Here is a 25,936-nt window from a genome sequence, read left to right on the forward strand (position 1 = left end):
ACATTACTCACGGGCTCTGTGCTCGAGGGCCAGCAGGAGGCACGGGAGTCAGGACATTTTGAATTTTGTTAAACTGATGAAGAAACTATTACACGTTTAAAACGATCACTTTAATACATTGGAAGCAACATTGGTAATTAATAAAACCCCACAACAATATCTTAGATTGTCACTTTATTAAAGGTTGGATATGGAGAATGAGCAAAACACCGCCATCTAGTGTCTGAAGATCGTAGTCGCAACAACAAAAAATATTAAAAGCACTCAGGTTGCCAGGTTGGTCAGACCCGGCTCAGTAGTCATGGAGACCGGAGTCTGTTTGAGCCTGTTTGAACCCGTCCCCTGCGGCAAATCGCACCATAAAAACAAGTATTAGAGGAGTTTAACTGACAGTTACTGTTAGCCGTTACAGCTAAGTTAACATGAAAGTTAGCTTACTGATCAAGGAGAAACGTATCCATTTCAGCGTGCATTTTAATGCCATTGAACTCCTTTATCTCAGTACATGGAGTGAATTCTTGGCCTATATTGACTCTTGTTTTTGCCCGTCTCCGGTCACTCAGCTGCTGGGACAAAAAACCCAGTAGCTGCACCAAACAACAGACAGCCCTGGCAACCCACAATGTTGGCCGCTATTGGCTGATACAATGGAAACAGAACGTGACAGACCCCGTCAATTTAAAAAAAAAATATGAATTCAGATTCACTGATTTATAGCACATATTTAGGTGGATCCTTGTGCAAAGCAGAACTTTCTGTAGCCCAAAACTTAATTTATATTTTGTAAAATTACAATTCCTATAAATATCTAGGTCTTCCTCCTAAAATAATCATCAAATATGTATCACATTTGGTAGCCTACATGAAATAGGCTTCCCTCCAGGCGTTTTGTTTTCCAGTCAGAACAAATCGTGCACTCACAGACGTCAAATGTCATTAAAAGTGTCTACTAATGAAGTGTTTTGAGGGTAAATGCAAAAAAAGCCATCTCTTGCAACTGACTTCTACCATTACCATTAGTACCATGAGTCTAATTACTTGCCCTATTGCATTTGTGGTACTCAGAAAGAGGAGCAGAGTAAAAAGTCCAGTTTGCATCTCTTGGACAAATTACTCACTTCCCTTTTCTTTCCCAACACTTGAATTTCCAGTTGCAGCATCAAAACATCTGATATCTGGCAACATCAAATGTAAATACGCTTACTCCCAGAGTCCAAAAAAAAAAGTTCTCCAAAAAGTATTCCTTCATATATTTATTTACATGTTATCAGAGCAAAATAAGCATTATTTAGCCTAAATAACTACACATAATGCCTTAATTGCTGGTTTAACGTGATGCCCCACCTTAGTGTGCCCCTGATAGACTTTGCTGTGGTGATTCCACAGTGGAAACATGAACAGACAGTCTGAGAGGACTACAACTATGATCCTCTCAGGCCTGTCAATACAGATGCAGTCACAGGTTTTATCTGACTAATATGGTAACATGGGGAAATGGAAGAGTTTCCATCAGCTGTTTGGATTGGAAATTGTTGGTCAGACTAATACAAGAACAAGAAGAAAACAAGAAAACAAGAACCTCATTTGCATCTTATGATTACCCAACAGAGACATTGTGTAGCGTGGTGTTGACACTTTCCACTGCAAAGGAGCAGAATCCATAATCAATGTCTGAGGGAAAGTTACATTCAACATTATATACGAATAACCTATTTATATTTTTTTATCCTATTTGTGACATCCCAACTGTACAGAAGTCCGGAGAGCTCGTTTAAAGGCACAGTGTTTGAATACAACCTGTGTGCATTTCTCTGTGGATTGAGCGTTTTAACGCAGGTTAATGCTAACCACGCCAAACTCCTACTGCAGTGAACACCAAAACATCATCGGGCAAGATCATCTACTAAATCTATACTGTATGTCTTAATTTCATGTTTTCAAAACATGGATGTATTACACACAGAAAAAAACCAAAAAAACCCCAAAAGAAAACTAAAGAAAACAAAACATGGATGTATTACACACAAAATAATACAAAAAAAAAAAAAACAAAAACAAAAAACGTGGATGTATTACACACAAAATAATACAAAAAAAAAACAAACAAAAACAAAAAACGTGGATGTATTACACACAGAACAAAACAAAACAAAACTTGGATGTATTACACACAAAATAATACAAAACAAATAAAAACCATGTATGTATTACATGCTCCAAACACACAAAAAGTACAGAGAAAAAAAGTAAGCCTTCATAAAAGTGGCAAGTCAAAATAACGGCTATTTAATTCAGTATATCGACTATATTGTCAGTAAAATTTTAATCTGTAGGCCAAAATATTAGTGGGGCTGCATGAGGAAAAGTGAGGGCCAGAGGCTGACTGTCATTCAAGAGGCCACGCCCCTTATTATTCATTAATTTTAACCTCCAATAAAATAATAACTAGCCTGTTACAAAAATATTCACCAGGTGTTCAAGTGTTGTCATGGAGATATGACTTAAACATTTAGATGAGTGTTTTTTTTAAACAAGCCCTAAGTAGGTTTAATCATGCTGTTAAAAACAGCCTGTTTGACATGGGGGTCAATGAGAAACTGCTCTATTATGAAACCTGCTCCTAGTGGACACTCTGAGAACTGCAGTTTTTGGCACTTCTTTATTGGATCAACCAGGAAGTGGCTTTGGTGGGGGCTTGATATTAAAGTGTATTTAGTTCTTCCTTTCTGTGGTTTAGTCGCCTACACAAGCAAAATATAGCAGTTTTTGTTCATTTAAAAACTGAAAACAAATTGAACATTGACCTGAAAGGTCAATAAAAACTAATGCAATTTTCTTCTGATTACCTTTTTAATCTCTCACGGCGATGATATTGCAATGATGATTAAAAACTATTTATTGTGCAGCCCATATAATCTGTAAGACAAAATCTGAACTTTGGACTTACTTATCTATTCTTTTTTTTACTTACTATCTCATAATTTTAACATTAAAAAAATTAAATTTTTAACTGATAATTTTGTCAGACAGTCAAAACTTTAACTGAGCACCTCTAAATTAATTATAATTTTCATTCTTATATTTAATATCTGTCTTTATTTAATTATTGGCTGAAAAGGACTTCCAATAATTTGGCCTGTGCACGGTTATTAAAATGGATTTATCTTTGTGGGCTCATACAAACACAAATTCACATTTAGCTTTGTTTTCCTTTTAACTGTGACTTAACAATGACTTAAACTTTACTAACTTTCACATTATGCTTATTATATCATAAACCTTTAACTGATTATGTACAAACTACAACAAGGCAGTCATATGTTGTTTTACATAATTTCCCTGCATTCAAAGTTCACACTAGATCTGACTGTTTATGTGACCAAAATGTTTCTTGACATTGGTGTGTACAGTATACAACAGATGCACACACCACATGAGATGGTAAAACATTCTCCGTGAATGTGCTTTCACTTCTGTTTGTTTATTGAAATACATGATGTATATATGAACAAATGTGCATGAGAAAGTGACACCCAATATAATTAGAGAAAAGACCTATTTGTAATCTGTGTAATAAACTTCACTACGGGGGGAGACACTGTTTTGCTTATGACACACTTCATGTATAGACTAAATCAATATTTGGAGTCATCCGCGTACAAAGAGTACTCTTCCCTATTAGGACACAAAAGTGCAGTCATGCACACACATGCACAAAAATACACCTACACAACTCCTCTCAGGAGTCGAGGGGAGCAACTGTGCTATTCAATTTACTTCTTGTAAACGCTTGTTTAGGTTGTCTTTCGTTTCACTTGGAGAAAGCCTAAATTTTTTTTTTTTTTTTTTAGTTAAACAGAGAATTGCTTTTTTTTTAAAGTCGAAAGTAGGAGATGCAACATGACTTCATTTTGGCTGGTTTTTGTTCTGGCTTTATCCTACTCCGTTAGTGTCTATAGCAGGCCGACAGGTAAGGTCAATTATACAAAAAAACGTCCTTTATATTTGTGTTATCTTGAGTCAAATTCCTCACAAAGCTACATTTCTCTTTAGTATGCTGATAAGCGATATTTACATGTTGTTGTTCAAAGATTTGTCTCCCTCAAATCTGTAATTCAAGAAAGTACAGGGTTTAAAAATAAGAAGTATATACATATATACATATATAATTTATTTGTTTTTTTTGTTTTCTGAATTTTCTGAATATAGATCAACAAATACATACATATATTAACAAATATATATATATATATATATATATGTGTGTGTGTACATACATACTGTCTAAAATATCATATATCAAATAGATAAAAACACACAGGATGTAGACGATGCGTTTTACATTACACACCTTTATGGAGATTTGAAAACAAGACCGGAAAGAAAGTCTGAGCTTTTAAAACCTTCTGGTTGAGTTGTGTTCTTAAGCTGTTTGAACTTTAGGTTTTCCATTAAATTGTGAATAATCTTAGAATCAGCTGGCAAGGCAGCAGAGTATAAAACTGACACAGCCACTCTCTGTACAACCACCCGTGGTTAAGGCACTGCATGGGAATTATTGGGAGGATGTTGGCAGGGATTGGGTTCGGAGACGGTGAAGGGTTTTTTCTTTCAAAGACTGTCTTCCGAGAAAAACTGACGGCATCAGTCTTTGTGTAAAAAAACAACATTTAATAACATTCATGTGACAAAACCCTCTGGCAGCCGCAGAAGTCTGTCAGGATCAAATGAGGGATTAGTGGGATGTTGTTATTGAGCGACAAAGTCCATGCGAGGTCGGGGTGGGTGGATGGATCAACAAAACATCAGACTTTAACTTAATGGAGACCTCTGTTTGTTTTCTCTTTTCCTACTGACAGTCAAAGTTGGTTTCATTAGACCATGATCACGATTGTTACATAACCTTGAAGGTTTACTTTGGATCATTTTACCTCCCAGAACACAAGAGTTGCTGGTCCACCCCTGCCTCGATCGATTAGTTTGTTAGTTATTTTTGTTAGTTCGTAACCCTTTAAAACACCAAAATCACACAATAACACAAACAGACTAACCATTCAAGGCAGCAGTAGACCTGCAACTTCTGTGTTCTGTGAGGTAAAATTACTGACCGCCATCTACTGTAGGCAATACACCGACTATGGATAAGTACCTTATACAACCACACCTAAAAACATCCGAACTATCCCTTTAATCAACTTGACAGCATGGAACCAACTGTGGTGTAAGATGGAGGAGATTGTGTCATTGTGTTATATGGCATCAGATCAGAGAACACTTTGTTCTAGATGTCATTGACAAGCATAAAGTACAATAAATACAATGTATTTAGTTTGATTTGGAGGTCTTGTTGGTCTTTTTTGTTCTGCTGAAGGGAGGGTCAGACATTCATTAAGGTAGAGACAGGGAGGTTGTTTGACTTTTTTTTCTTACTTAATTTGACATTAGCTCTCCCTTGTCAAATGTATTCCGACTCATCATGTATTCAATTATGACTGACAGTCAAGCACCTGATGTGACACACATCAGGCCACTTCATCATCTGATGGGATTAATATTTATTTTTTTATTAAAATAAAAGGGTGATGTTAAACCTTATATTCTTACCTTCGATGTTTATGATTTGCCTCTTTTAGTTATTAATTGTGAAACAAGTTAAATCAAGTTTACTCTGGTTTCTTTTGAGAAATTTGGAGAAGGGTGTCCAAAAATCAAAGGAAGGGTCCAAAAAAAAAATAAAAAATGATCCACCCCAATTAGTTGGTTCACTGACTCATTGCACTGTAATGGTTTTTCTTCACATCTTTTATTCTTATTTACATTGTTGTCAGGTGTCTACCTGCGCAACATGGAAAGCTTTATCCGAGCCGTGCAGCAGGTGGAAGACTCCAACCCTGGTCTGTGCCCCCTGGCTCTGGTCCGAGCCCTGCGGAGGACTGCTGGCCACGACGATATGATGACCATTCATTTCTTGGGTGCCTCATATAATCTCACCGATGCTGACTTTCTAGAAACAGCCATTCTCAATGTCTCATCCTTTAGCTTCTTTGACAAGGCCATCCACCACATTGTGACAGATTACGGAGAGGAACGAGGGGTGGTCCTCGCTCCAGATGGCACCACGGTAGCCCTTGCACCCTTACTGCGAGGAATCGAATCAGGACTGAAAGCCAAAATGGAGGGGACGCCAGCTGTTGGGATCTTCCCTCTCACCTTAGGCAGGACACTGGGCTTGTCCTTCCTCAGTCTTCAGGACTTTCCCCCATCTAATCGCCTGGGGCCTAATGGGTGCTGGGACAACGTGGACCACCCTAAGATGTTCAAGCTTTCTCGGTCTGCCACATTGGCCACCGATGCTGTTATAAATGGGGGAATGGATGGAGCAATACTGGGCATGGACCTCAGCAGCCTACCTGCATCTGAACAGCCACAGGCCCTCAGTGAGGTTCTGAAAGGATACTATAGTTTTAATCTGCACGAGGGGCAAGGTCTTGATGCCATAAGCAGCCATGTCAGCCCAAGGCGAAGGGAGATCTCGAGATCCATTTTGGAGCCACTCGATCTTCACAGCCAGGTGATGGAGACACTAGCATTAGTCTGGAAGCTGGAGAAGACAGAATGGATTTCTCTGGACACGGGAGTGGGGAAGGCGGTGAAGGATGGACTACAGACATTTGTGCAAAAGTACTGGGGTGAGCTATGAAATGATAAAAAAAGTGAGAGTGGGTGCATAGAGCTGCAACTAACGATTATTTGAATTAGTGATTGAACTACAGATTTCGATTAATCAGTTGATCGTTTGGTCTGTAAAACGATGACTAATTCCGAAAAAATTCCCAAACCCCATGTGGGGTCAAATGTCTTGTTTTGTTTGACCAACAATCCAAAACCCAAAGTTATTCAATTAAACTGTAGTACGAAATAGGATAGTATAGAATAGTATAGTATAGTATAGACTAGAGTAGTATGAAAATTGAGAACTTTCTAAACTATCTTTGGCATTTCTGACACACTAATCTATCTGAAATAAGCTAATATCGATCAGGCTCTGGGCTCTAGTTTTGGACTTCTAGGCTGGAGTGTTGTAAATATAGGATTGTGGGTATGACAGTAGAATCTGCAGTGGCTTTAGTATCCTAACCCTCATCCTCTCTCCTCCCCTCCTCAGACTGCCCTCAAATCATCCCTCGGTGTCAGTGGGGGGCAAAACCCTACCAGAGTACACCCATCCCGCTGTCTCTGCCCCTCCAGTTCCTCTATGTTCACCACACCTATCAGCCATCGTCACCATGTTTATCCTTCCCAAACTGCTCTCGTGACATGAGAAGCATGCAGCGTTTCCACCAGGAAGATCGTGGTTGGAATGACATTGGATACAGGTATCCAACCCTTAAAGGAATAGTTTAACATCTTGTCATGGGAAATAAACTTATTTGCTTTTTTTGCAGAAAGCTAGATGAGAAGATTGATGTTGCCTTATTTATTGAGACAGGAGGTGATTAGCCTGGCTTAGCATAACGCCTAAAAAGCAAGGAGAAACAGCTTAGCCTAGTCCAAAATTTAAGAAAAACAGCCTACCAGCACCTAAAGCTCAATAATTAATATGTTTATTTAAGCCATATACAAACAACATTTTAAAATGACATGTTTGTGGTTTTACAGGTCTTAACCTGATAAATGAAAGACCTGTTGTTCGACAAGAAGTTGTTACGTTGTAGTCGTTTTCTCGTAAGAATTCGAACAATGTCCAACGAATCAGGTCCAGACAAGTTTCCCTTTCACTCACATACAACAGGAGATTGTCTATCTCAGACACATTCTCACTTACTGGAAATACTGCGTTTGGTCTAGGCAAGGGTTGATGCCTAGGTAGAGTGTGCAGGAGGCACGACATTAGTCCTGAATCTCTGTGTTACTTTTGTTGGCATCTTCGTGTAAATGACCCTTCTTCTTCTACTTCACCCTCGGATGTTTGTTTTCTTCTGGTTTAATGCAAGCTGCAAACACGCTCACTTGATTTTTTACTTCAAGCTCACTTGTAGATTACGCAGACTTCGTACTAGGGAGCTGGCAGTGTAAAGCCTGTTTGATGTCAGATCCACCTGATTCGACATTCACGTTCTCACATATAGCTCAGATAATTTCAGGTTCCAGTGTATGTGTTAAAGGGGCTTAAATTATTCCTTTTAAAACCACAAATTGTTGTTTGATTTTGTAAAGATTATAAAAATGAGATATCATGCCTTAATTATGTTCATGAGGCTTTCGAGGTGCTGGTAGGCTAGCTGTTTTACTCTGCTTCTAGTCTTTGTGCTAAGTTAGGCTTACCACCCCATGTCTTCAGCTCCGTTACTATCCCTTTAAGTAGAGATAATTCATATCCTGTTAATGAATGTTGGAGTATTTCCAAAAATACTGCTGATTTCATGTATTTTATGCACATAAGCACAAAATTAACTCTGAATATCTTGCACTATTTATGTCTTAACTTCACCCTGCATAAAAGTTTGTTACATTGACTTCAGACCACTTACTCTACACTGCATTCATTTTATTCATTAATCTTGTTCCCTCAGCTTTGTGGTTGGCTCTGATGGTTACGTCTATGAAGGCAGAGGCTGGAACCACCTCGGAACACACACAAGGGGGCACAATGCCAATGGGTACGGCGTGTCAATCATTGGTAACTACACTGCCAGCCTGCCGTCTCGCCATGCCATGGACCTGCTACGCCATCGTCTAGTCCAATGTGCAGTAGATAGAGGAGGACTTGCTGCCAACTTCACCATCCACGGGCACAGACAGATGGTGAACTACACCTCTTGCCCTGGAGATGCCCTCTTTTCAGAAATAAGAAGCTGGGAACACTTCAGGGAACGACAGGACAACCACTGACAGTTTGAGATTCTCAAACATCATTTATGGCTCTTCAGGGTATGATAATTGCCACTGTCCAGTGTTTTTTTCTTAATTTTTTAAAAATAGTTTCACTGCATGAAAAGGCTCATGAGTTAATCCTCCAGACACTGGATTAGTTTAGTATCATGTTGTCAAATCCGACTCTTCCAGTGCAGAATGACCTCCTGTAAATCAATGTTGCTTTAAATGGTGGCCAACCAAATGGGTCTGTCTGGTCATCCTCACAGGCACCAATGGGTTTAATATTGAGACTCACTACAGCTTTTTCAGGTTTGGGTCCCCTGAATAGACATTATGATTAAGATGCGCTTATACGAGGGTTGTCATCAATTGAAGAAATTCTTAGTTGAGTAACATAGATTTTAATTGCTGATTGTATCGACAGATCTGTAAAAGTCCACAAAAAATCATGCAAAATCACTACTTTAAATCTTGTGTTTAACAGAGATGTGCACTGAAAAACCAACTAAGGAAGTCTGTAGTCAACTAAGACCAAAGCAAGCAATAATTCAGCAAATTGTCTAAAAGGGGGAAACCCTAAGATCCGGTATACTATATATGTATATATATATATATATGCTTATGCTTATATTTATATATATAATATGTTATTTTGCTTTATTGGCAGATGTTCACAATATGAAACTTTTTATTCATTGTAAACAGTATGCATCAAACACGATTGTTTTACGAGGCAAACAAATAATAAATAAATGTATTTCTGATTTCTTTTCTTTGTAGTTATGCTGGTCATTATTTAGCTTGAAATAATTGATTACTGGAGGTTCTGTAGATTTGAGGTCAGGCATTTATTTTTATAAATACTAAAGATCCAAGCCCCAAGTCAGTGGGACAGAGAAAGAAGAAGAAAAAAAAAATACTTTCAATCATCTCACCTCTGATTTCTTGTGGTTATTTTACAGGAAACTGCAACACCCAACGCCTCACATACTGCCGTTCTGTCAGGACCTGTTGGCGCCCGTTAGCACTGCACGTTTCCACAAACAATAAAATAAAGAGACTGGACAACTGTAATAAATGTGATTCTCTATTACATAATTTGTTCATTTGCATAAGACCTGATTCCTTTCCAGGTGCATTTAGTACAGCTGTGGCAAACACACACATACTGGTTTTGATTCAAACTTTGTAGTAATTTCTTTAACACAACTTTTACAAAGTGAACTATGAACCCTTGAAGGATTGAACATTGATTGAACATTTTGTGAATGAGTGACTTTTCCTCAAAAATGTCTTTTTTAATAAGGTAAAATGTTTTACTTCTTAATTGCTAATTGTGTCATCATCATTTAAAGGTATTTGTCAACTGATCATTGACTTTGTTTATCTAAACAGGAGACAGTGGTCATATTTTAAGGATCCCACATTATGCTCATTTTCAGATTCCTCCTTGTATTTTGGGTTAACTAGGACATGTTTCCATACTTGTCATTTTAGTTTTCTCTTAAAACATCAGTTTACTGTCCTGGTTTCGGATATGAAGTGGGCGTGGCCATATTCAGAAATATTAAACGTCAGTATACACTTCAAATCAGGTTCGAGGTCACGTAACGTTTCATATAAAAGCTCTCTGCTCCCGCCTCTCAGCCAACTCAACGTTCACTCTAACACTGCGCAACTTTTAAAAGATAGCTAGCTACTGTATATTACACATTTGATCGGTCTATCTGTTCATCTCTATTCAGTTGTTTAGCTATCTACCTATCTATAGTTTTTTTTTTAATTGTTCGAGTTTAGTTGATGCTTAATGAGACCCCCGACGTTGTTATCATATACACATTTTTACTTTTTAAATCTGGGTTTCCAGTGGCTTTAATGTAAAAAAACCAAACACATTCACACTCATACTGTCTGAATATACCTGTATTCACCGTCTGAAACACTCTGTTTTAGCATTTGTGTCTTAAGACCCCCTCCTGAAAAACTCCAGTCTGCTCTGATTGGTCAGGGTTTCCAGGTTTTCAGCATCTGCCCTCACTGCGTTTCTGCAACATCACTGCATCCGGGAAATGACTGTTACGGCAGTGTAGCGGCACTTACTACCAATAATAACCAGTGTGACAGACTGTAATATATTACTGTCCTCAGTGAGGTGATTTGAAGACCGACAGCGAACAAGAAGAAAACATACAATATATAAAAGCATAAAGTTCCATGCAAGTTGCATGAAGGATGGTTTTGCCTGGTGGATAATTTTGTTTAAGTCCACTGTATCTACTCACTGATAAAAAAGACAGGAAGACTTCACACACAGTAAACACTAGACTAAATAGAGCCATTAAACTCCTCACACAAGAACAAATAAATCACTCAAATTTTAGTCGAGGTACACATGCAGTTAACATGGTACATGGTAAAGTGGCACGAGAGATATCTGATGAAGGAAAGGACTATAACTAATAATTATTTTCATCATCGATTAATCTACACATCTTTTTTCTAAATAATAAACTAATTGTTTGGTCTATAAAATGCCCAGAAATAGTGAAATTAGCCCAAAACAACCCAAGGTGAAGTCTCAAAATGTCTGGTTTTGTGAGACCAACCATCCAAAAAAACTAATTTATGAAGCTAGTCCAGGGGAGGTATCTTTTGTCAAAGAGAAATTACATTCAATTGAATATTAAAAGATGGTGATTTTATTTCTTTTCATCGACTAATTGATGAATTGTTTCAGCTCTAATGAAGGTGCAATATATGGGAAAGCTAAAGTGTGAGTTGTGATTTAGAAAACAGTACCATTATTATGTTTACCCACATTTTAACCTGAGCCACTTTTCCTCAAAGACTGACACCATAATCTGAAATCTGTTTACTTTGTAGAGCTCACTGTACTGTGGGAAGATGTAGCAAATAAAGTGCAGGAATTAAATAAAATAGAGTATAGACAAGCAGCCAAACCTTCACAAGTCACTGTTTATTATTTCACTCATGAAACAATATAAATACACTCATAAATTTGAGCCATTATTTCAGTCATGCATGGTGACCCTTTACAGTAAGTTATGATTTCATTGACATCAACGCCATCTGCAGGTTCCTGGCGGTTAGTGTTTCATAACAATCCTGCCCAGGAAGCAGAGCCCCAGATACCAAGGACACAAAGGCCACATTCACGGACATTTGTACATTTCTTTAATGCCGTGAAAAGGAGATCACACTCTTACCCACACCTTAAATTGTGAAGGCAGATTCTTATTATTAGTTAGATAAAATAATAAAAAAGGTAACTGTTTTAGACAGAAAACTTATTTAAAATGAAACAATGAAGACTATTCACAACTATAATTACTCGTATGGCTGTGTAGAGAAGGCTTTGGACATATACCATATGAAACATTATGTAGGGCGGTTTTACAGAAAATATAATTGATCGGTTAAATCTGTGGAAAGACCTGACTATCCTGGGGGGTTTGTTATTGGTCCCTATTCTCTGTACTTTTCACTCCACTGCATTTATTCAACAACTCTGGATACAGTTCTCATTACTTTACACATTAAGATTATTGGTACAGAACATAAATCAAATATTAAATTATGATGGTTTATTACAGGTTAAGCTACCTGGCAGTGTAAAAAGTAGCCTCGATTAAAACCAGCGATGCTTACACATTAGTTCATCACCAATAATAATCCAAAAATATAATACATTTGATTCTGAAAAGGGCCATTCTGCATGAATACTTTTACGTTTCAGTCCACTAAATAAAATATTTTAAAGGTACTGCACACTTAAAGATGTCGTGTGACCTGTAAACTAAATTATTTGACTGCCCACTGGGAAATGTAATATATGACATACATTATATCAAGAGTGATGTTACATATATGGCGAAATATTATCATCACATACATCCTCTGGATATTTCAAGATATAGGTTTATAACATGATGTGTCCATAGTAAGATTTGTATATGTACATATATTAAAATTGTCTATATGATGTCTTTTATATGGTTTTATATGTTGCGACCATATGTGTTAATAATATATATTTGATTTATATCATGCAAGTTTATGAAAACATAATTGTAACAAAAATGGTGTGTGGTTATATTTGTTTTTTTCATTTATTTTAAAGAGACATGTCTTCCTTTATATATATATATATATATATATATATATATATATATATATATATATATATATATATATATATATATATATATATATATAGATCAGCTTTGCAATGAATATATATTTGTGAATAACAATATACAACATAAGCATGTCATATATAAAAAATATCTATATGATGAAAATCTATATGGTATTATATGTTGCAACCATATATGTCAACAATGTATTTAATTAATATATAGAATTTTATGGCAATAACTGTATTGGACATATTTGTATTGGATAGAAAGATATACCAATATATGAAATTGTTCCTTTGTCGAATAGGTTTTATTGGAGTTTATACATAAATGTACTTGTATGTTTTTACTTCATTTGTACATACAGTATATTTCATATATGGAAATTCAGTATATGTACATATCACGTGTTAATATCGACAATTCTCTCCAAATTGATAAAATAGTTTGATAATTGACTCAACATGTCACCTCCTTTGATCCAAGCTCATTGCTGAGACAGAGTCGTCTGGTTGGGACTAATCCTCTCTGCACACTTTTTCAAAATGATACAGTGGGCGGAGTTCAGATCTGGGGCGATGAAGTTACACTTTCAGTAGCAACAAGCTAAAATACTCTGTCACAAGTAACACAATCGTACTTCAGTAAAAGTCTTTGCATCGAAGTTTACAAGTATAGACGAAAAAGATCTGAGTACCTCTTCCACTGAGAATCAGATGCAGAGACCAACCTGTACTCCTCCTATGACTGTACTGGAATATTAACTGGCCCCAATCATTATTATTATTTTTTCATCAATATACTCCATGAGAGACAAAATGAACTTCAATAATAAAGCTCTAAAGATTATGGTTATATTTTGACACAAGGCATTTACAAACCCTTCACTTAGAGTATTTATCCACTTCCATGTCACTTAAACAGTACTGCCACTGCCTCTCCTCCCCCGAGCTTCACTACTCTCTCCAGGCCTTCAGTCATGTACAGAATTGCGTAAAAAATATAAAGGCCTTTTCGGAAAACTAAATACCAAAAGGCTTTTCCTGCTGAGATGAAGTTGTCCAGAATGATTCCCAGAATGGTTATGGACTTGTACTTTTATAGCGCCTTTCTATACTTCTGACTACTCAAGGCACTTTCACAGTGTTTGTCACATTCACCCATTCACACAGACATTCATACTGATGGCAGTGGATCTACATACCATCTAATGTAATGTAACCATTCAGTGTCTTGCCCAAGGACACTTCGACATGTGGACCGGTGGAGGTGGGGATCGAACCGCCAATCTCTCCAATGGAGGACGACCCACTCTTTCTCTGAGCCACAGTCGCCCACAGATTTATCTGACCCTTGAAATTGGACGATTTTAAAACATACTGGATTAACACAGACTTTGTGATTTAGGAGTTTATACTGTCCCTTTAATGATGAGCTGAGAGTACCCTTCTTCATTAAGTCTGGAACGTTCTTGAGCACTGATGATGACAGACCTGTTGTACACTTGTAATGTTTATATGTTAGCCTCTTTGTTGCAAAAGCCTGGAAGAAACGTCAGGAGGGTTTATTTTGTTAGTATAAGTATTGTTGAGCATCTACTTTTGGTTTCTGGTCTGTCTTTGTCTGATAAAGGTGCCTTGAAAGCCCTTGTGGGCTGGGCATATTTCTTATGCAAACCACAATAATACAATTAAATAATAAATGTTAATCATATAGAGGATTTAAATTAAACTACTTAAAGAATCTGGAGAGACTGTCTCTGGGGTTCTGCATCTGTTCCTGTTGATAGTTTTAATCTAACACTTTGGTATTAATCCCTTTATGATTCCTGTCCTACTTTGTCTTTGTATGAATGCCCTATCCGTCTGTAACTCTGTGTCTTAGTGCTGCTGTGTGTTAAACCGGTGAGATGAACGACACACCAGTCTCAATAAGTCTCAGTAAAAAAATACAATTGAAACGACAGAATATAATGTATTTTTTGATATGGTTGGCTTCCTGTTCCAACAAATAATGCGCAATTACTTGAAACAAAATCGTATATGTTATAAAATGTGATGTTTTTTTTTTTATTCAATTGGCAGGAAATGTCACAGGGTGTGATTGGTGGCTAATGAGGAGGGGAGTCAGAAAGGCAATGCCTGCAGTGCGCAGTCACAGCAAAGACTACTCCCAGTCCAGCTGCACTCCAGCAGGGAGGGGAGCTCACAGCAGCAGCAGCAGCAGCAGCAGCAGCAGAGATGCCTCCAAAGACCGTTAGACGCGCGTTGAAAGACGTGCTGGAGGACTTGAGTGAACTTGAGATGAAAAACTTCTGCTCCGAGGTTCTGGACCGCAAGGATGAGCCGCGGGTCAGGCGCTCGGCTCTGGAGGGGAAAATACGCGGAGAGGTCGCAGATGGGCTGATTTAAATCTTAACTGAGTCCTTAGCGAAACAAGTGGCTCTGGAGATTCTGGGGCGGATTGGCTGCAACGAGCAAAAAGAGAGTTTCGGTGAGTTTAACACGCAGGTTTTTATGTTTCCCAAGTTTGGTTTCAAAAGAGATTTCAAGCAGTTTTTTTTATTTTAAAAGACAAGGGACTTAAATGGTTAAGTCTAACTGGCAGTCATTCATTCATTCATCTTCAACCGCTTATCCCGGGGTCGGGGTCGCGGGGGGGCTGGAGCCGATCCCAGCTGACATCGGGCGTGAGGTGGGGTACACCCTGGACAGGACGCCAGTCTATCACAGGGCACATAGAGACAAACAGAGACAGACAACCATTCACACCTAAGGGCAATTACACTTACAGCCAATTACACTTACAGACAAGTACAGTTACATTACAGTCGATTACAATTACATCCCCATTTTGTTCTTGTGTTTCGAAGTTTGTCACACAAACTTTCACAAATATCTGGTCTCAAAGTTCAAGAAACAAAAGTGATTCAGATGTTCTTATAATTGTTTAATAATAGTTTCTAATAACTGCCCTGAAAACACAAATGGTTTCATTTTAAAGAGGTTCATGCCCACATTAGCTTTATTTATTTATTTTTTTTAGCTGTAAACTAAAATATATGACTTACTGTGATAAAACACAACTATGCTGGTGTTCATAATTACATTATTTCCCCAGATTTATATAAAAGAATATGGTATTTCATAGTTAGAATATGGCTCAACACCCCACAGTTTTATTTCAGGCCTAAACTTTTAAGTTTTAAGATTGTGACTTATCTATGTGTGCAGGCCCCGTCCCTCACCCCCCACCCAACCCCCTTAGGCCTGCCTTGTATGGACAGCACAACTGAGATGACAGGAAATGGAAGAGAGAGATTTTTATTTTTTTACTTTTATTTCAAGCTTTACTTCTACCTCACACCCTTGTTGCCTGCTGCCCATAACAATATTAGTAAAGTCTGTCAAAAAATTGTTTCAGTGCTATTTAACATTGTGTCTTTGTATGTTTCCAGCCAAAGACACAAGTGAAGGATCACTGACTGTGTTTCCATCTGTTTCCAGTAAGCAAGTGGATTTGGATGATTAAATAAACAAAGATCTGTTCACTTCGATGTGCAAGTGTGCTGAGTTTGCTCTGTTACACATTTGCAGAGTATGGCGACATCATGACTGTGGAAACTACTGGGGCCTCAATGCAAACAGCTCAGCAGGACAACCTGAAATACTCTGGTAACCACATGATATCTATTTATATCTGATATCTGTAACTGTATGAATAGATTGAAAAGACTGAGACCATACTCCTGTCCTATTGATTACTTTCTAAAGGTATAAAGGCCTCACATGCCATGGCGGAGACGGACCTGTTTGAAATGAACGACTACAAATCCATCATCCAAAACGTGGCTCGCCAGAAAGGGATTGATCCAGCTCTCATTGCTGCGATCATTTCCAGATCATGCAGAGCTGGAAAGACACTGACGGGAGGCAAGGGCTACTGTGATGAAAAGACAGGAGCATATACCTTTGGGCTGATGCAGGTAATAACGAAACTGCTTCAATCAGTCCCTCCTAGTGTCTCATGTTTAAATGGCAGCAGTGTTTATCTGAACTCTAATGATATTTCCATAGATTTATGTCAATCCAAAAGGAGGTGGACACGTCCCAAAAGGCGCATGGGACAGTGAGCAACACCTCTGCCAATGCACCGACATCCTGATTCGTTCCATCGTCAACATGAAGCACAGATTTCCAGACTGGAGCAAGGAGCAGCAGCTAAAAGGTCTGTTTTGTAGAATTAGTAGACGTCATGACAAACTGCCTCCACATTGTTTTTCGCTTTGTTCTCATTTGTATTTCTCTCTGCAGGAGGGCTTGCAGTCTACAATTCAGGAATTTTGGACATCCGTTCCTATGAAGAGGTGGACGCCAAAACGTCAGGAGGCGATTACTCCAACGATGTTATTGCCAGAGCTCAGTGGTTCAAAAGCGAAGGTGGCTTTTAAAACCTGAAGCTGCCCACAACTTCTTGGAAATCATGTATGAAAGCATGTCGGTAATATATGAAAAAACGTAACATTAAAACATGCGGATTCTTCTTTTAAACCCTGATTGATGTATTTTTCAACAATTATAAGTCATCAGAAACATTCGAGTGTATTATGTGAGGAATTATGTAGAGCAAACGGGTTGTTATTGTCTATCCCCAGGAAGGTGTTGGATGAGCAATAACAACCTACTCACTCTGCATTATCCCACGTATTACACAGCTACTTACTAAATAAATCAATAACTTGACACAAAATATTGTAACAGTTAATAAATGCTTTACAACAAACTAAGGGTTTGTCCATGTGTGTAATCATATATCATTATATGTGATGTTGTACTGTTATATTTACAGAAGGGCCAATGGCCGACATCATTAGAATTTAGGAGAAGGGGGTATGATCATCCGTCTTTACAGGCACATCGAGCTATCGATCGAGTATCATGAGCGTAGCAGTTGAAATTCGTTCCATGACTGCATATAATTTGGCCAAAAGGTGACATATAAAGATAGAAAAGCAGTGGTCCAGACACAGAGTCCTGAAGTACTTCATATTTCACTTTGGAAAATTGTGATATAGTATTATTAAAAGAAACAAACTCATTTCTTTTCAATAAGTGGGATTTTAACCATGCGATGACAGGCCCAGCCATGGCAAATAGATTTTCCAGTATGTGCATACAATGATCTTTGGTGTCAAAAGTTCCAGTATTAAAAGCACACACATTGACACTGAGAGGCATTTACAGTTTTAGTTGCAGGTCCTGAATGCAGATTGAAAAGCAGGGGTGTGTCCAGACTTTTTTGACTGGGGTGGCCCAAGTGGGGCACTGGCTTATGCAAGGGTGGCATGTACTGAAGTATGTGCATGTGCAGTGCACCCACCAATGGAATAACATTAACTATTACACTCCAATTGGCTGCTGGCAGGCCCACCAACTATTTGTCTTTCTGGGGCTGTAGTAAGCTCAGTTGTAAATCTCAAGTGAATAATTGAATCCACACATTTGTTCTGTATGAGAAAAACTGCATGTTTTAGCCCCAAACTGTCTGGGATTATCAAAAAGTGATCATTTCTGTAAAGAAAGAGTTGTAGGAACCCATAGAACAAACCCACTGGTCTCTGACTGGGGTGACCAATCAGACTTTAGGGGAGGATTGAAACAAAGAATAGCAAGCAGCAAACAAAGAATACAAACACAAAAATGTTAATGGTCTGACTGTTGCTCAGTGGAAGAGTGGGTCATCCTCCATTCGAGAGATTGGCTGTTGGATCCCCACCTTCCCCGATCCACATGTCGAAGTGTCCTTGGGCAAGACACTGAACCCTGAATTGCTCCCCGTGCTGCGCATGGGTTTGTAAATGTGGTGTGAATGGTTAGATTAGATGACATGGTATGTAGATCCACTGCCATCAGTGTGAATGTCTGTGTGAATGGGTGAATGTGAAAGACACTGTGAAAGCGCCTTGAGTAGTCAGAAGACTAGAAAGGTGGTATATAAGTACAAGTCCATTTACCATTTAATACTTTTTAGATAATAAATATCATCCAGGAGATGGAGGAAACAGAAAAAAACAAAAACCAGCATCCATTTGGCATCCCAGCATGTTTGATCCCATCACAACATGGCGTTGCTAAGAAACGTTTTCCAGATTTTCAGGTCATTTCCCTTGTTTGTACGTTTATATTGGAGGCCTTCCTTTTGAATCATATTTCTGAGCTGCCTCAGCCATTGGTGGCATGTGGTGCTATAAGTGTACAGAGTTATATCTGGGTGTTAGTTTCATTATTGTGCACAGGAAGGAAACACGCTGTCAGCGAGTGCTGACCTCAACGCTGAACCTTTGACTGTATAAGCAGAACATGAAAATGAAAGATTAAGGTGGTCACAAAAGTTCAAAAGTTTATTAACTTCTAAGGTATGAAAATGAAAAACAAACGTACTCTTGTTGTGGCAACAATCTTTAAAGTAAAAGGAGCGTCCCAGTGGAATCAAATACAAGAGACAAGAAGGAGCAGAGCTTGGGGGTATATTCACAACTGACTGTCAAGCGTACCTGTGTCCTGTTTGCCTTTATTTCACAAGGGTAGGGATGTAAATTTATATGGAGCCTTGATTTAGTGGAGTCTGTGCACAATCTTGAATTGTATAAGTCTAGTCTAATGTTTAAGGAACTGCTGTTTCTCTTAAAAAGAATCGCCTTGTATCATCAGTGATTTAAAAACCCTGCTCTTCTACCCACACATTGTTTAATCTTACATCACACAGTACGACATGGGTTTGCAAGGATGAATATAGAAAATAGATTGATCCCTGACTGGCAGGATCATGGCAAACAAGGCTGTCAAGTATGGTATGTTCTGGCATATTTTCACAATGTGATATTCAAAGATAATAAAGTGTGTTGATATTAGGCTATGAGGACTGTTGCAATTGTTAGAAAGATGACCGAATACCCTCAATATACAAGTCTCCAGTTGTTTTTTCCAGACAGAGAAAACAGAATTGCATAAATGTGGAGGGAAAAGCATGTTTTTGCAGAAAAGATTGAATGTGCGTTCATGTTCTTAAGGAGATTAAAATAACAGGACTGGTAATGTATGAAGTATTATTATTATTATTATATTATTATTATTATTTTTACCTTAACATGATTATTCAAAAATATCAGTAAGAGATGTAAACCTGCAGTTTACCCTAGCCACATTTCCTTATTAAACAGAAAGAAGAAACACAGGATGTGTGATAGAATATGCACATTCCTTTGTAAGTGTGTGTGCGTGTGTGTGTGTGTGTGTGTGTGTGTGTGTTTGTGTGTGTGTGTGTGCGCGCGCTTGCGTGTTCTCTGCACGTATGTAACTACCTAAGATTTGTATTTAATCACATCTTATATTGCCTTGTCTCTCTCCTGGTGTTTATTGTTTGTGTAATTCTGTACGGCTAAGTAAGACATTTACAGAGTTTTATCTTGTGTTAGTTTCATTATCGTGCTGCACAGGAAGCAAACAGGGTGCTAACCTTGAAAGGGTGCCAACCTCAAAGCTGAACCTTTGGCTGAACCATGAGAACACGAACACGAAAGATTAAGGTATGGTCTTAAAGCTCAAAACTGTGAAATGTCATAATGAAAGTGAACAACAATATAAATGAATAATGCCTGGCCTGAAAAATATCAGGGAGCTCAAAAACTTTTAATAAGGAATGAAAATTAAACAGATTGAGTGCAAATCTCAACATGTCCTCAAATAAAAGGTAGTTTCCAGGTGGAATTTGCACAAATCCTGCAACATGTATCTGAAAGTTGCATTTACAACTTTACCTGGTTTACAGTCTGCCACAGTAAAGCTGCAGGCTGAGCACGTTAGATAAATGTCTGCTGTTACAGTAAGTGAGGGCCATTTCCTTTAAATCACATGCTCTCTCCTCAGTGTCTCTACTTTCTTCACTGGCAATCCCGGCCTACATAATACCACCCTCTACAGGCGAGACAATAGTAGGGAAGACGAGGATGTCAAAGTGAAACTGAAAGTAAACATCCCGGTATAAATACAGACAGAGTGCCCCAAGAGACAGGTTTCAGGCTCTCTTATAAAGACAAAGACCAACACAAGAGGAAACAGGAAACATGGGTAAGCTCACCTGTTATAATTGCATTTTTGTAGCATCTAGTTATTGCCACTCATGCCCTTTATGTACAGGTTATGTCTCCTCATGTTGCGGGTGTGTTTTTAAAACTATTCTAACAAAGTGAACATTAACAGGTTATGGAAACATCATGAGGGTTGAAGCTTCTGGTGCTTCATGGCAAACATCTCAGCAGGACAGCCTGGGATACTCAGGTAAACACCGATCAGCTTAAAAATGGTAGAAACATGATTACTTATGTAACCAGTTTTAACATTTAATAGCTAGACTGTATGTGTGTTGCATATATGTGTAATAAATGTTTTCCTTGTCAAAAAAAAACATGACTTTCTTACTACCACAAATGACGTCACTTTTGCAATTTATGTGTATTGGGCTTTCAATTATAGATATCCACGATTACATTGTACAGATGCCCAGAATGAACATTCTGGACTGGACCAATGTAATTCTTACTAGGAAAAACTCCCATTTCAGATATCTACAGCCCAATTGTTACTAGGTCAAATTTCTGTTTGATTTCTCTCTCAAGGTGAGAGCGCATCACACACCATGGCACAAACTGATGCCGGCAGAATGGAGAAGTACAGGTCTAAAATCAACAGAGTGGGAGGTAAATATGGAATCGACCCAGCTCTCATTGCTGCCATCATCTCCAGAGAGTCCAGAGCTGGAAATGCATTACACAATGGCTGGGGAGACTATGACACAGGCAGAGGAGCATATAACGCCTGGGGACTGATGCAGGTTGTAATAAATACTGTTGTTCTCAGATCCTCTCATTAAAGCCTCACATTTCAATACAATAAAAACAGTGTTGATGCCATTTCATTGCCACCAATGTAGGTTGATGTCAATCCAAATGGAGGTGGACACACTGCAAGGGGCGCATGGGACAGCGAGGAACACCTCTGCCAAGGCGCCGAAATCTTGGTTTATTTCATCAAACGAATTCGCAACAAATTTCCTAACTGGAGCACGGAGCAGCAGCTGAAAGGTTCATTTTACTGAAACCGTGCACAGACTCTCTGCGCGCTTTGCTTCGCTTTGTTCTCACTCGTATTTGTCTCCGCAGGAGGGATAGCAGCCTACAATATGGGGGATGGAAACGTCCATTCATATGATAACGTGGATGGAAGCACGACAGGTCAAGACTACTCCAATGATGTTGTTGCCAGAGCTCAGTGGTACAAAAACAATCGAGGCTTTTGAAACCTGAGGCTGCTCACAGCCTCCTATAAAATCATGTAGGAAACCATGTTTGTAATGAGCGCAATGTGCAATTACAACACACTGTAAGGATTTGTTCATGTGTGTAATTAAAGCTGATATCAACACAAACAGATGGATGCTGCCTTTGGAATAATAAACATACATTCCCTTGTATTTAAGTGTGTGTTTTTCTGCACTTATGTAATAAAACATTCAATCACATCTTGTATTGTCCTGTCTCGCTTTTGTAGTTTATCGTTTGTTTAATTCGGTATACAACTGCAGAAAATAATCACTGTTACCTGCTAGTTGGAATCTGTTATTGAAGAAAGACCGGAATTAATGAAGGGTATTGACTGATCTGATTAGCAGTTATAAATAACTAAGTAAGACATTTACAGAGTTTTATTTATCTGGGTGTTAGGTTCATTATTCAGATTAAATCAACTTTATTTATATGGCACTTTTCATACTTTAGAAGAAAATAAAAGCATAGTAAAAACAAAAACGAAACAATACATGAACAAGGAAACACAGGGAACACCCAAACCTCTACTCCCAAAATACACACATTGTCCTGCACAGGAAGGAAACACCCAATGAGGTGAGCAAGTTCCTTTGACTGCATCATGAGAACATGAAAATGTACGATTAAAGTACTTAAGTAGATAAATGTCTGCTGTCACAATAAGTGAGGGCCATTTCCTTTAAATCAGATGCTTTCCCCTGATTCCCTTCCCTGGCTAGCCAGACCTGTTCACTTCCGCCTCCTACAGGCGAGAAATAGAATAGAAGGCGGGCACTATGAAGAGGTCTGTGCCTCGGAAAGGAAGCACTGAGGCCATATATTGCATGTTTACACCAGATAGTGAACACAGGGGAAGGGTGCAGCTCTCACATTACATAGTTTTACTTAAACTAGCACAGTTCTGTTACAGCTCTCATATTCAGGTTCAAGAGGACTATCCACAGAGAAAATGGGGAATGGTAAGCATTTTGTTGTTTTATCCTTTAGTGTATTATCAACTGTGAAGGAGCTTGTGGTATGTCAACTCATCACTATTTCTTTCCACGTTTTTGTGGATTCTTTCCATGTCTTCAATCTCCATCTTCTCCACTGATTCTTGTAATATTCTAACTCGAGCCTAAACCATGTCTGCTGTGCTCAATTGTCTCTTTATTTAAGGGTTAGTTCTGATCTTTTGAAGTGGGGTTGTATGAGGTACAGTTTGGAGAAGCAGACAGACATGAGTCCTGTCAAGGAAGATAAGAAATGTACTGCTGTGGACAGGAGCAGCAGCTAAACATATTACTCAACAGAGGTCTGCCTAAAAGAAAATCAGTTTAAGTGTACACTATATTCAGAGTATTTTCACAGTTTTAGCTCCACCGGTGGGTTTGTTGGTGTTATTGTGTGACTTTGATGTTTTAAAGGGTGCGGAACTAACAAAACTAACAAACAAACAAACTAATGGAGACAGCAGTGGACCACCGTGTTCAGTGAGGTTGAATTACTGTTTTTAAAATGGAGTCTGGTGGCTTTGATAACGAGAGCTGCTTACATGTTCCATCCCTCTTCTCTTGCCCGCTTATACAAACTCAAAGTGCACAGACTGCCATCTACTGTAGATAACACACTGGCTATGGATAACTACCTCATATAACCTCACTTCAAAAGATCTGAAGTATCGGTGCAACCTCTTTGGCCATTATAGAACTTTAGAAGTACTGTTGTCACCTTTAGTCCAAAACAGACAAGTGGTTATGATCAGAAATGGGCTTCTTTAAAATATATGAACCATTCCCTTTATCCACTAGATTGTGCTTTATGTTCAACAAAGTGTTGGAAACACACTGAGTTACCATCCATTGAGCCTTTTTTTTTTATTCAAGAGCTCTATCTAGCGGGCTCCACAAATATACAACTCATGGTTCCTGGGGCTACTTGAAGCCTCATTTGCTCATCACTAGACACAACACAACATGTTAATATTATGTTTGATATGTTGCTGTGCTATTTGTATTCTAACATAAATTACAACATGTCGTTAGTAAAGATCTTGTCTGCAATGATTAAACTCAACATAAGCAGGTTATGGAGACATCATGAAGGTGAAAACTTCTGGTGCCTCAAAGAAAACATCAACGGCCAACGGGCTATCATATTCAGGTAAGCACTGCAGTAGAGAGACACAGGAGCTGAATGTAGAAATAATCATGAGTCTTTAATATACAGTAACTATCCAAATATATGGTGTAACTACATCAATACTACTACATCATCAGGAAGATTTATATACACTTTGCTGCATTGAGGCCTCATTCCTGTTCTGTTTGGTTTCTCTCTAAAGGTGTTAAGGCATCAAACGAAATGGCAAAGGAAGATTCGAGCAGAATGCAAAAGTACATGTCTAAAATCGAAACAGTGGCAAAGGAAAAGAATATTGACCCAGCTCTCATTGCTGCCATCATCTCCAGAGAGTCCAGGGCTGGAAATGGACTAAAGGACGGCTGGGGAGACTATGACACAAGCAGAGGAGAATATAACGCCTGGGGACTGATGCAGGTTGTAATAAATACTGTTGTTCTCACATCCTCGCATTAAAGCCTCACATTTCAATACAATAACAGTGTTCATGCCATTTCCTCGACACTAATTTAGGTTGATGTCAATCCAAATGGAGGTGGACACACTGCAAAGGGTGGTTGGAACAGTTTGACACATCTCCGCCAAGCCACCGACATCTTGGTTGATTTTATCAAAGTGTTCCGCAATGAATGTGATAAGTGGAGCGCGGAGGAGCAGCTGAAAGGTTTGTTTTAGTGAATCAGTAGAGCCACACATGTACCAACTTCATATTTTGCTTCATTCTCACTGTTTGTTTCTATAGGAGGGATAGCAGCCTACAATATAGGGGATGGAAAAGTTGATAAAAAAGATCCTGATAATGTGGACAAGGAAACAACAGGTGGAGACTACTCCAATGACGTTGTTGCCAGAGCTCAGTGGTACAGAAACAACTCTGGATCCTGGTGCAACATATTTTAATACCTGCCTGAAGCTGTCCACAACATATATCTCTGAAAAATCTCCTATAAATCACGAAGGTAACATTCTGTATTGTGTGCAAACGTGTTTCAAAGCTAAATCACAGATAAGACCGCCCTGCAGCGGATATGGAGAATGTGGAAAGATAAGAACAGTTGTATTGTAAAATGTAATTTCTCATAAACTGAATCCTCCTTGGCAATGCCGTTCATCTTTGTTTGTTAGGAACCACATTATGACATTTGTTATTTTTGCTTTTGACATGATGTTAACTCTCATCGCCCTGACTGGGGTATACCTGCAGACCCCAGAGGTATACTTTCTGTCATATCTTACAGGCGCTTTGTTCTATCATTTCAATTTTTCACGTTTTGGTCAATAAATTTGTTCCAAATAACTTCATATCATTGTTTCCTGATTTAATTAGTGCTTTTTAAAAATACCAAAGAAGCCAAAAGAACAAGTCAAAAGCCCCCAATTGCAGCCTGGGCAGTTT

General features: G+C 38.4%; 4 protein-coding genes across 5 annotated transcripts; all 4 read left to right on the plus strand.

Moving 5' to 3' along the window:
• Window positions 1-3,900: 3,900 nt before the first annotated feature.
• On the plus strand, window positions 3,901-8,892 carry LOC310964040 (N-acetylmuramoyl-L-alanine amidase-like; the record flags this gene model as incomplete). Its single annotated transcript, XM_083937023.1, has 4 exons — window positions 3,901-3,970; window positions 5,829-6,689; window positions 7,166-7,376; window positions 8,574-8,892. 4 exons carry the CDS (start codon window positions 3,901-3,903, stop codon window positions 8,890-8,892), a joined length of 1,461 nt encoding a protein of 486 aa, XP_083793149.1.
• A 6,546-nt stretch (window positions 8,893-15,438) lies between these two features.
• On the plus strand, window positions 15,439-17,705 carry LOC310953045 (lysozyme g-like). Its single transcript, XM_083921941.1, has 6 exons — window positions 15,439-15,530; window positions 16,495-16,542; window positions 16,634-16,711; window positions 16,811-17,022; window positions 17,114-17,264; window positions 17,351-17,705. Exons 3-6 carry the CDS (start codon window positions 16,648-16,650, stop codon window positions 17,485-17,487), a joined length of 564 nt encoding a protein of 187 aa, XP_083778067.1. The 5' UTR covers window positions 15,439-15,530; window positions 16,495-16,542; window positions 16,634-16,647; the 3' UTR covers window positions 17,488-17,705.
• A 3,424-nt stretch (window positions 17,706-21,129) lies between these two features.
• LOC310953035 (lysozyme g) lies at window positions 21,130-22,613 on the plus strand. The gene is made up of 5 exons (XM_083921928.1): window positions 21,130-21,163; window positions 21,296-21,373; window positions 21,712-21,926; window positions 22,026-22,176; window positions 22,255-22,613. Exons 1-5 carry the CDS (start codon window positions 21,160-21,162, stop codon window positions 22,389-22,391), a joined length of 585 nt encoding a protein of 194 aa, XP_083778054.1. The 5' UTR covers window positions 21,130-21,159; the 3' UTR covers window positions 22,392-22,613.
• A 632-nt stretch (window positions 22,614-23,245) lies between these two features.
• LOC310955649 (lysozyme g-like) lies at window positions 23,246-25,842 on the plus strand. Of its 2 annotated transcripts, none has more exons than XM_083925603.1 (5): window positions 23,246-23,378; window positions 24,484-24,561; window positions 24,743-24,957; window positions 25,054-25,204; window positions 25,283-25,842. In XM_083925603.1, exons 1-5 carry the CDS (start codon window positions 23,369-23,371, stop codon window positions 25,438-25,440), a joined length of 612 nt encoding a protein of 203 aa, XP_083781729.1. In that variant the 5' UTR covers window positions 23,246-23,368; the 3' UTR covers window positions 25,441-25,842. The 2 variants fall into 2 exon arrangements, with proteins under 2 accessions (XP_083781729.1, XP_083781728.1); XM_083925602.1 differs by having other exon boundaries at window positions 23,257-23,378; window positions 24,481-24,561.
• The last annotated feature ends 94 nt before the right edge of the window (window positions 25,843-25,936 follow it).

The sequence above is a fragment of the Echiichthys vipera genome (assembly GCF_963691815.1).
Source record: "Echiichthys vipera genome assembly, chromosome: 2".
Classification (NCBI taxonomy): Eukaryota; Metazoa; Chordata; class Actinopteri; order Perciformes; family Trachinidae; genus Echiichthys; species Echiichthys vipera.